General features: G+C 36.5%; 1 protein-coding gene across 3 annotated transcripts; it reads left to right on the top strand.

Annotated features, from left to right (window-relative positions):
- Positions 1-9,442: 9,442 nt before the first annotated feature.
- On the top strand, positions 9,443-11,915 carry LOC142974597 (uncharacterized). Of its 3 annotated transcripts, none has more exons than XM_076117026.1 (2): positions 9,443-9,773; positions 10,452-11,915. In XM_076117026.1, the coding sequence occupies exons 1-2, from the start codon at positions 9,632-9,634 to the stop codon at positions 11,015-11,017; spliced, it is 708 nt and encodes a 235-aa protein (XP_075973141.1). In that variant the 5' UTR covers positions 9,443-9,631; the 3' UTR covers positions 11,018-11,915. The 3 variants fall into 3 exon arrangements, with proteins under 3 accessions (XP_075973141.1, XP_075973142.1, XP_075973143.1); XM_076117027.1 differs by lacking the exon at positions 9,443-9,773 and adding an exon at positions 10,077-10,165; XM_076117028.1 differs by lacking the exon at positions 9,443-9,773 and adding an exon at positions 10,164-10,288.

Genomic DNA, 11,915 nt, shown 5'->3' with positions numbered 1-11,915 from the left:
ATTGTAAAAATATGTAAATTGCTACCTATAGCGGTAATTTAACTCAGTTACTGGTTTGGAGAAAAGTATTCTCGATCGTATCAATTCATTCGTGTACGAAAATCTGTTTCGAAGAACACAAGTAGGCCTGTCAGGTAGATATTTAGCTATATTTCGTTGCTTGTTAGACAGGGATTGTAAAATAAATATGTAAGTACGTCTGCTTGTTACCTGGGTACGACTACTTTTAGATTTGGAGGGGTGGATGATGTCCAAGGGCGAATGACGATGACAATGGTAGGACTGATTGGCCAATTTAGACTGCATGTCTAATGATTCCAGAGGATTTTAGTTTAGGGGTTCTCTCATGTCCGCCTTTTCACAATGAGTTTTTAAGTTACTAATAATCAAACTGATTTGCTTATTTTCCTGATAGTTATAACATTGGAAGAAATAATTTCCTATGCTATCGTTGGATTTAATATGACGTATTTTAAGGCTATAAAAATCTAAATAGAGAAAATGTTATTGAAAATTCTATATGTTAAGCTAAACAAAATGTATCTTTAAGTAAAATTCTGCTGGTGGAAGCAAACGTATATATTTACACCTTCAAATTTTAATTACATTAGCAACGTGGCAATTATTTATAACCACCTCCGTTTATAATGGTACAAGTAAATTAATATATTGTGTGAACACATGTCTTAGTGGCCGCTAAGATAGATGGCCACGTTGTTCACCTGTTGAATGAACTACGTCTCGCACTAATTACATTATATCGTCCCCGTAGAGCGAAAAATCACTAACTAACACTTAAGTGATTTTGAGATACGAGGTGTTTTATGTCTTAAATGACAAAAAAAAATATAACTTTTTTCGGAGATTAGTTATCGATGCATGAAAGGTTTTGTTTTGAAGATATATTAATTAAGTATATGTTATATGTATTAAACCACGAAAATAGTATATAAATTATTAACTGTAAAGGATAATTTGTTTTACCCCAAGGTTTTCCTATTTATCTGTCACTTAGTTACTTTTCACATGTAGTTAGTTAGTTTTCGCATCAGCATTTAAATATTATACTAGTAACTAAAATCAGTTAGTTATTTTAGGAGTAAAACATATTTTACATAACTATGTCTAAATAAAATACCCAACTAAATAGACTTTGCTTATTTATTAATTTATTGCCTAATTTAAAACTAGTGTCCTATCAGTTGAAAAGTATAAAAGTAAAACAACATTCAAAGGCAACATTTATTGAAAAAAAAACTGTCTTTAAGTATACAAAACCTAATTAAAACATAATGAACAAGAACACGTTACAAAATCATCAATAGAACAGCATTAATGATGTAGCCACATCATTTTCCTCTTCTTCCTCGAGCTAAGTGACGTCAGGCTCACATAGCCTATCCACCACATCGTTACTAACAGGTAAAGATTCATACCAAGGATAAAGTTCGCTTAGTATGACACCTTTGACACAAAGATTTAACAAATCTTTCCTTGCAGGGGTGTATTTACCCTAGGGCTAGAAGGGCTATAGCCCGGGCCGGTTTCCTCTCTTGGGTCTGCATCTTGTCGGGGTGAGGGGGCTTAGTAGAATTGAAAGGTTGGGGAAACAGTGATCGCGAGTAACAAAAAATTACTGCGCGTGTCCCTCTGTTTGCAGAGGACACAGGTGCGGGACAGGTGAGCCGTCAGTGGGAGGACGGGCTCAGTAGGCACTCACACTGCCCCGAGCTGACGAAGAGCCAGGCCGCTGCCGCCCTCGTCAACCGTCGGTTATCGTAAATCCGTCCATCCTTGACCGAGGGCCTTGCCTTAACCGGCTGGGTCGCGAGGAGACCACCTCTGTGAAAATCCCGAGTAACTCCAGCAGTGGCGCCCCCTTTAGGGGCCTTGCGTGGTCAGAGTTCATTCGCTTTGCGGGGCACCTCCCGCCCTCCAGTAGTATAAGGGTCACCGGATTATGGGGCCTCTACCTCGGTGGAACGATACTTGCCACCACACTCGCGGGAACTGTTTGGATAATATAAATTTGAAAACGAACCCAAATGATGTAAGTGGGAGAGGCGAGAAGCTCAAACCCGAGGAGATCGGGGGCAAGAAGCCCAGCCGTATTGACTGCATAGCATAGTTGCGGAGGGTCGGAGCACGCCCAGTTTTAGCAAGTGTCAGACAATGACCCTAAGGACAAATTCACCATCCAGCTGGCGGACACCATCCTCACTCACCACTAGGCAGTGGTGGAGGTGGCCGACAAATCCGGTCACCTCAAGGGTGACCTTTATAAAGTCCCTCAAAGACGCTGCCAGGAACGTCAAACTGGCAGTGTCGGAGTCGAGCAGGCAGTATGCCACGAAGGAGAATTTGGCGCGTCAGGCCCAGAATTATCGCTTGCAAGAGGAGGTCGATCACATGTCACAGGCAATGGCATCAACCCCCGCGCCAGAAAAACCAGGGACAGCGTCCTCCGCTGTACCTGCTAACGCATTCGCCACGCCACCGCCACCGCACCGCAGCTCACAGGTCTCCGGACCAAGGAGAAGCAGGGTAAACAGCCGCGTCTTACAGTGCAGTGGCTTCCAAACCGCCGTTTACTAAACCGACGGCTGCCAAAGAGTAGCAGTTCGTCGGGAAAAATAGCAAGGCGCCCAAGGCTACGGAAGCCGACAAAAAGGGCAAGAAAATCAAAATCAAATCATTTATTCATTTGGGTCAAATATTGACACTTATGATAGTCGTTACAATTACTGAATCTACCACTAGCTCGGAAAGAGGGTGGAGCCTTATGAGAAGAGCTAGCAAGAAACTCACGGCCACTCTTTTCAATCGCCAAAAGTTTTACAATGTGGTTGATACAATAATTGATCATGCGAGGAGCTGCCAACAATCAGCGATATAGACTAAACGTCAATTAAGGAAAATGAATATAGTTAGGTTATTTATTAGTCTCTGATCATACCGTATGTTGGGAGCACCTACTAGCATGTGATAATAAGAATATGGGCAACAAGTGAGCACATTGGTTGTGAACAATATAAAAGAAAAAAAGTGACAGTTTTATGATTAACATCAAATTGTATGTAACATCACCTATTTGCATCATTAAGTGCCCATATTTTACAATATTTAGACCTACTGCTACTGAGTTTATACAATTTATGGCAAAATTCCCTAATTTCAAACAATCCTAATCAAGCGAGCGACTATTCCCAAGAGCTATTGTCGTTTAGATACTCATCAATTCTGTAATAAAAGAAGGAGGAAGAAGAAGGCGCCCAATCTTCGGGCTCCAGCTGCAGCTGAAGGCGGCAAAAAGCGGTGCGACATATAGAGACATTATTAGGGACGCAAAGGACAAAATAAACCAAGCCGACAATGAAATAGTCCGCTTCGGGGTTGCGGCTACGGGAGCTCGAATGTTGAGCTCCCAGGGGTCAGGGACCGGAAAAGCGGATGCCCTGGCCTCTAAATTGAGGAAAGTTATCGGGGAGGACACCTTCCGAGTGTCCAGGCCCACAAAGACCGCGGAACTGAGCATTACAGATCTTGACGACTCAGCCTGCCCAGAGGAGGTGAAGGTCGATTAAAGCCGATTTAATAAATAAAATTGATCAGGACAATGTAAAAAACTAATTTGTTAAAAATGAAAATAAAGTTTAGTTTTTTCATTCCTTGATGGGGTGGAAAGCTAGCGGAGCCCGGGGCGCGCCATCTTAAAATACGCCTCTGCGAATGACTGCAATAATGCGCGGGCGCGGCGAGGGTCCTAAGGTCAAAGGGCGTAATCTCACTAAGTAGCATCGTATCACGGGACATAGTTACCAACCTTTCATCTAGTAGTGTTTTTGCTGAGTGAAAAGTAGCCAAAACATTTTAATTATAATACTCTAATGTGTTATGTCATCTACAGTCAGGGAAAATATTAACCAGAACACTATAGTTAGTTGTCGTTTTTTCTTTTAAACGTCTGGTCTTAAATAATATAGCTCGAAAAATAATTAATGGTAACTAACTAGTTACTTTTTGCACAAAATATCACATACAATAAAATTACTAAGTCACTTTGATGAGTTTTCGCATTACTATTTTTTAAGACATGCCTATAGGGAGTAATGCGGAAAAAGTAGATAAGGAACTTTAATGCGTAAGTATCTTTTTCAACAAAGAAGAGAAAAAGTAATCAGGTGACTTAGTTACTTGTAACTCAACTGTCACAAATCAAATAATGTACTTAATTAAGTCTCGCGATTTACATTTTTCTAAATAATTACGTTATGAATACGAGAGTAAGACAGAAATATGGAGAAAAAATTACTGATTTTATTGGTATTTATAAGTCGATTTTGAACATTTTGTTACTTAATGACTTTTCGTTCTACGGGGACGATATGGTAAGCCTTGGGTACTAACTCTGGTCATTGTATGTCGCCCTAGTCATTTAGCCAGGAACCAACTAAATCATACTGGGTGGTCTGGGCTCTAGATTAATGTTTTTATTGTTTCTGATAAAAAGATATGATTTTGAAACTAAATCTCTTATTGAAAATGGTTTGTAACGGTCTCAATAAATTTTCAGTATTTTTATCGGGTGATATAAATAGGTAGATACTGGTAACTGTAGGCGCTATAACAGCAGCTGTTAACATAAAAATCAATTTTAAAAATTTAACTGTATCCATCAATCCATTTTTATCAACATTTCTTGGCTTTTGCCGAACTATACTCTATTACCTTAGTCGAACTGACTCAGGTAATAGAGTATTCCTGAATTGGTAGGAAACACAAATCATTGAAGAATTATATTTTACCTTCACACGCCTCACATTTTATTAAAACATGATGCTATAAAAATATTTATCACCTATAACTCAATAGATCTTCCAGCATCTTTAAATCTCTGTAGTTTCCGATTTAATCTTTCATTCGTGCCGTATTGCCTCAGTTGAAATTTTTCAAGCGTACCCGTTTGACAAATGTTTTGGGTCCGAGTGTTCTGTCCCGCACCGCGAAATAATTGGCGTGATGTTTGCAGTTAGAATCACAATGCGTGAGTTATGGACGCTTTCGTGATTTTTTTAACTATTGTCTTTTTAAATGTTTGCGATTTTTAGTACCAAATAAATGGGATATTTTTATCTTTTGACTGAAAATATTTATGTTTCTATGTTGGCTGAATAAAACAGTGGATCGATCGTTGTTTGTTGCGTTAGGAAAAAAAACGTGCTGCACTAGATTTTAAATACGGGCACTTAGTCATTGGCCCTCTGATTGCTGTTTCACAGATATTTAGATCGGGGCTTGGTTATATTTTTCCCAATATGTCTAGTAGGAAAGAACTTTTGAGGTTATTTTTTTACATTTGTATTTGGATAATGGAAATGGTTTAAAAGCCTTATTATATTTTACTAAATGTACGCGAAAATCTAGGTCTCAAAAACCTTCAATTCAGCATTTATCAAGGTAACAGTTTTAAGCAGAAACATTGAAATATTTACACAAAATTCAGCAACACGACCTCAATAGCAAAATCAACAGATTCATTTACACAATTATAACGATACAATACAATAAAATTTTTCATGAGCCAACACAAACCAACACAAGCCAACACACACCAACATACGCCAACAAAAGCCAACACACGCCAACAAAAGCCAACACAGGCTAACAAACGCCAACACACGCCAACATACGCCAACGTAGGCCAACACAAGCTATCTGTTTGCTCATCATTAACGAGTATTCTCGTTTTTTAATTGACAAGCCTGGAGAGTGCAAACAAAGCCTCCTCCAGGGATCATTAGTATGGTCGCCTGAGTGCTGGCAATGTTTGAAATGCAAGTTATTTTCTGTTATAGTTTTAATTGTGTTGGTTTCGTGTTAATATAATGTAGCGAATTATGGGAGATTTATTTAGACTGAGCTTATTTATTGGCTAAGCTATGAATAGTCTGGTAACTAAATCTAGTACAGTGTTTATTCGTATTTTTGCTAAAAATAACATCTTTATAGTAAACTTTACTTCATATAATATGTCGAGGCGCTCATAATCATTGCGGAAACCCGTCTATACACAATCTGTAAGTTTAGCAATGCTCGGCACAGTCATTTCTTTGGTGGGTGGCCGTGTATTTGCACTTAACAACAGTCTTTAAGCCATGTCAAAGGCTTTTCGTGTGACTTGAAGAATTTTGAGACAAGGTTGACCACTCCATACCTATCATTAAACGTTGGACTCTGTTATTGGTTATCGCTTAAGCAATGGGGTACTTGACAACAGTCAAATCAACTACTCTTTATAAAATGTCAAAAATACATTTTATTTAAAGACATAAAGTGTAGTTACGTCACGATAGCGTATTTTCGTTGGAATCAAATGAATGCCTAATATAATGTTTCAGCCTGTAATCATTACCATTTCAACATTATTTACGAAAAAAATAACGTAGAATGAGCATTTTAGATGAACCTTTTACGAGGACCAGTTTAATAATTTTACGTTAACCCAGTCAAGTACCCAATTTCTTTGATCATCGTAACAAATACCTAAGTACGTTGGGTAACTTTAAATAATACAAAACATTATATTTAAATACCAAAACTATTTTACCATCCTTGTGACAACGCCTTTTTGAAAGATCTTAGCAAATAAACGTTATACCTTTCTTAAAAAGAGACAAGTACATATTTCTAGCCCTAATACAAATAAAAGATCAGGCAAATATTCTTGTACGTAGAATAAAAGAATTCCTAAATAAACACATGTAGGATACGTTTCCCATATGTAAATATTACCTACTATTATACATTAGAATAAAACATCACAATATGGGAAATATTTTGTAAGAAAAAGTATCAATAAAAGGAATTCTTGATCCTTTAGCTATAGCACTTATTTAAAAAAATGAGCTTATCATAATGAATAACAGCTTCATAAATTAACAGCATATTTTTGAGAATAACTATCAAATTACATTTGATATACTATCTGATACTTATCCACAAGTGGTAAAACAACCAGCCAGGCATAAAATGCACACAAATTTTAGTCCATAATACCTAATTCAGTAGCTTGATTCTCAACTACTATCGACTCCCGACAACCGACCTGTCATCGAGTTTTGTATGAAAATCTGTACCTCGATTCTGTACCACTATCGACTACCGACAACCGGCTAGCTATCGAAATTTAAGACATTTAGAATGTACTGCCAAAATGTCTCCTACGACGCTCGTCAGAGGCGCTGATCAGATTTTCATACAAAATTTCTCGATGACAGGTCGGTTGTCGGTAGTCGATAGTAGTTGTGAATCGAGCTACTGATCAGCGCCTCTGACGGGCGTCGATAGGTAGCCGGTTGTTGGTAGTCGATAGTGGTAGAGAATCGAGGCACAGCTACTTATTGCTAAGAATAATTTTTCAGGCTCTAGTATAATGGAAACATTTTTTTAAAGCTTCTATTGGCAGGTTTTAAGTTGAAATAATAAGGTGTAGGCGGCAATGTATTTCATACCCATTTGTCCACACAAGCGAGAATAACAGGCGTGATTATATGTATGTTCATTTAAATAAGTATGTAATTTAGATTTTTCAGAAACCAAATCTTGCATCCATTGGCACAATTAATTATGTCAGAAAAAGGAATCTAACAAATGGACCCGCAAATAAATAATATTATTAAGAACACTATCAATATCCCAATAAATAACACCAATAACAGTTGCAGTTTATCTAACCAGTGAACAGCTGATAAAGACAATGTTTGATTGTATGAAAAACTAACAGAATCCGAAGAGGGAACAAAACAATATTTTGTTTGATTTCGTATCCGGCCCGTGGCTGTATCCAGAGTTCAGTTGCAAGGCACTGGAGGTCGCGAGTTGGATGTACTAGGGTAGCAGGAGTGGCGAAGGAATTATACATACATAAAATCACATGCCAAACAAATTGTAAAAATACCACGTGCTGAAATCCATACAAATTTCTCTTTAATAACATAAGTAAGTAATGACGTTAATTTAGTAGGAAATGTAATAAAAATATGCTTATGTAATAATATGTAATGCTTATGTAACTTAACCATGTTATTTTCTTTTCTTAAATACCACGTTCGTCTAAATGAGTGACATCTGTAGGTACCTACCCCAAATATTGGAGTTTTAAATTTGGTGAGACAATACGTGATCTTCCATCCGAAACTGGTTGTAAATTTATCTATATCAGTATGTATTGCGAAGTACATAATAATAAGCGTGTTTATCAGTTATTTGGTTACCATAGTACAAACTATGCTTAGTTTGGAATCAAATGACCATGTGTGAGTTGTCTAATGATATTCATTTACTTATCTGCGTTATTACATCAAAAACGGCACGTTTGTTTTAGAGAAACAACCCACCAATAATTAAAAATAATACTTATACAACAAAAAGTTTTAAATAATATAACGTTCATATAAAACTCGCTATATCCCATACATTAGACCTATTACTAAAATTCCGGTCACGATTGAACTCCGAAGAGAGTTAACGTGCGAGGCTCAGCCTGTCCAATACTTACTGATTTTTGTTACAACCGCTTTTGACTTATAACATTCATAGTACCCTGATGCACTGACCCCATGACCTTAGCTTATGGCTATTATTTGAATCAACTAAACCACAATTTTTACTACTGAATGACAACAAGGAAAAATTATTTGTGTTATATAGCTTTTCGGGTCGGGTTGTGCTTTGTGTCCGTGTTTTGTATGTTCATAAACCTTTCATTCCTTTAATCACTCTGTTCTTAAAAAAATCGTTACAAAATCTGTTGAGTAGTTTTAAAGATCTAAGCATACATAGGAGCAGACAGTGGTTATACTATGTAGTAGTAGTTTGTTATAATGATCGTCCTATAAGTTTTAAGTTTCTAATACTTATTTGATTCTATCAAATAATTCTTGACGGCGTTATACACTACAGCGCCAAGAAGCGGAGCAAGCAAACTTTAATTGTTTTAATGAAATTATTAATTCTAGGAATAAATGACAAAAAAGTATTTCGTACTGTTGACTTATTATTCTTATTTACGTACTTAATGAAAACATTCTAATAAATCTTAAAAAAATAAGTACCTTTGTATCTTTTTTACTGATGGTTTTTTTCTTTAATATTACAATTTACTCAAGAATATTTACAATTTAAAGACATATTTAAACTAGGTATACATAATGTAAAGTTTATATTATTTTTTATATTTTTTCAATTTTCAACTATTTTGTTTTTTTTCAATTGTTTCATATTCCGAACGTAATTATTAAAATTCTAAAATTACTACTAATTTTTGTTAAATACTCAAAATTCGCAGGAACTAACACAAAGAAAATATCTTACGACATTACAATACTACCATTCGTGCGCAGCGTGTACGTAGCGGCGAAACGGAACGATCGATAATTCTATTTATAGTTAATATACACCTTCCCGCTCAGTCTTAAAGTCGATAATACAATGAACTAACGGACGATAAATGCCGCCAAGCCCAGGCACGCGTGCATAGCGTGTCCGTGCGTCGTTGAGGACGGTTGTTGCCGCATTTATTCTCTTTCGTTGTCTGCGGGCCTGGTACTTCAGTCCAATTATTCGTCTTAATATGGAGTATTCTGTGGAGTTTTTTATTCAAAAAGTGCAGAGGCAACCGTGTTTGTGGAATACAAATCATGTGGCTTACAGAGATTATAAAAAGAAGGAATCCGCTTGGGCACGTCTCGCCAAAGAGTGTGGAATGACAAGCGGTAAGTAAACCAACTTATATAGCTTTAACTTGTATTATATTAAAACTGTGCTATTGGCTTAACTAAAGAAAGTAGGTATTCAGATAAACTATTTGTTTATAACAACAACATTAATATTAGAAATAGGAATACTTACGCGCAACTAAAACGTAACGTAGTTTGAAATGTAAAACTCAACTCCCCTCGTGTCAGCGCATCGCGTCGGTTATCTGTGTGCGAGAGGGACAGGGTCACTATTGTATAGCGTTGTCTCTTTCGATGCTCACACGCAGCTAGCGTGGTATTATTACATAGGTAGCTTGGCGCGTGGTGAGTGTGTGATTGTGTGAGTAACAGATAGACATGACGTCATGACAGTTGCCATTTTACCCGAATGCGCGATGCAAAGGAGGGTAATAATAATATATTTATGAGTCTATGTATGTATGTTAATTAAAGTGGTCGCCACACTATCACCGCTTCGATTTTTAAGGTTTCGATCTCATGTAGGGCAATTATTAATATGGTGATAATTTGTAAGTGGTTTGGTTATACTTGTCCGTTGTTTGTGTATTTGTAAAAGTAACTCTCTATGAAAAAAGAAAACAAAGGATACTTAAAAAAATAATTTGTAACGCACACCGTAATATACCTAGGTACCTGACTACTTATTAATGTAAATTTATTTTTATTTCACAGCTCGTGAAGCAAAAGCCAACTGGAAGAAATTACGCGACAGTCACCGAGAAGCATTACGCCGTAGAAATCCAGAGAATGGGCCATCAGCACAGACCCTTGGAAAATGGAAATACGAAGACGAAATGAAATTTCTTGTACCACAAAACACAGACTTTACTGATTACGAAAGTGTTGGAGAAGACTCTAATACAGTCTTTGAAATGGAAACCAAACATGATTCTGTACAAGTCTTAGTAGACCCTTTATCCATAACCAAAAAGGACTTAATAGAAGATAATGATGAGAGAGAAAGAATGAGAGCTGAAAAGGAACAACATCGTGATGAAATGAGACAGCAAGCTTTTGATATGAACCGTGACGATCCTTTGTCGAAACTGTTTGATAGTTTGTGTGAAAAGACGAGAGAATTGCCGAAATATTTGCAGTTGAGGGTGCAAAGAGAGGTGTTTGAATCTGTCAGCAACGCTGAAGAGGAGGCTATGCAATTAGATATGGTTAATTCTTCTGGTGGTAATGCAACGCCTGCGTCTGTACGCAAGATGAATAGAAGAAGTGTTGATGATTAAAAGGTCTTTGACCCCCGATTTATGAGGTAGGTACATTTAGCGGTAGTTTATCTATTCAATAGTGTCAAAACTGATACAAAAAAAACGCTATTGAATAGATAAACTACAGTTAAATTTACTTAGAAACCGGGGGTAAGTAACGTAAAAGTAAGACTTGCTACACACATATTTGGGTCGGCACGTTTCGTTCAGTAGTATTTTCTGATGAAAAAAATGCCGTACATTCATCTACACATTGGTTTTGCCGCTTGTCTAGGCCGATTAATGCCGAATTGAATGTGTGAAGCAAGCCTAACTAATCATTTGGTTATCATTAAATGTCTTTCAAATAAGATCGATAGTAAGATACGCTCTACGTTAAAGAGTGTTTTGTCACTTTCTATCTAATTTGACACTGTACATGAGTGAAAAAGACAAAAAACTGTATAACTAACTAGAGCTATGTTACACGAAGTTTATTAGAAAAACAATAATTATTTATTTATTCTCATGTGATTAGATTCGTCATGTACAGTCAGCTCCAAAAGTCGCTGAACATATTCAATATTTCAAAACCCTATATTTGTAGCATATTATTTCAACGAGAAAACTTCAGACAGTGATTGAAATGATTAATTCCAACTAATAATTAATTATAATAATAATAAAAGAGGTTTTAAAAATATGAAGGTGTAAAGCGACTTATGGAGCTGACTTTACTTATGTCATTTTGATTTCATTGTTAATGTTTCTTCAACAAATAATTACCTTGCACTTACTTAATTACTATTTTTTTTTCACTTTAATTATAATAAGACTTCTAAGCGTTGGCTGTGAATAATACATTTAGAAACTATGTGATTTGTTTTACATACCTCCCTGTTACTACTGTAAACAGTTGTTAGATTAATAAAGAATT

This window comes from Anticarsia gemmatalis, chromosome 8, assembly GCF_050436995.1.
Source record: "Anticarsia gemmatalis isolate Benzon Research Colony breed Stoneville strain chromosome 8, ilAntGemm2 primary, whole genome shotgun sequence".
Taxonomy (NCBI): Eukaryota; Metazoa; Arthropoda; class Insecta; order Lepidoptera; family Erebidae; genus Anticarsia; species Anticarsia gemmatalis.
The sequence above is the reverse complement of the archived record's forward strand: the minus strand, read 5'-3'. Positions and strand labels throughout refer to the sequence as shown.

Bases quoted from the DNA above. Each gene is read 5' to 3' on its own strand.
- LOC142974597 (XM_076117026.1), top strand. From the start codon at position 9,632: ATGGAGTATTCTGTGGAGTTTTTTATTCAAAAAGTGCAGAGGCAACCG. The intron at 9,774-10,451 runs GTAAGTAAACCA...TTTATTTCACAG, and splicing joins AGAGTGTGGAATGACAAGCG to CTCGTGAAGCAAAAGCCAAC.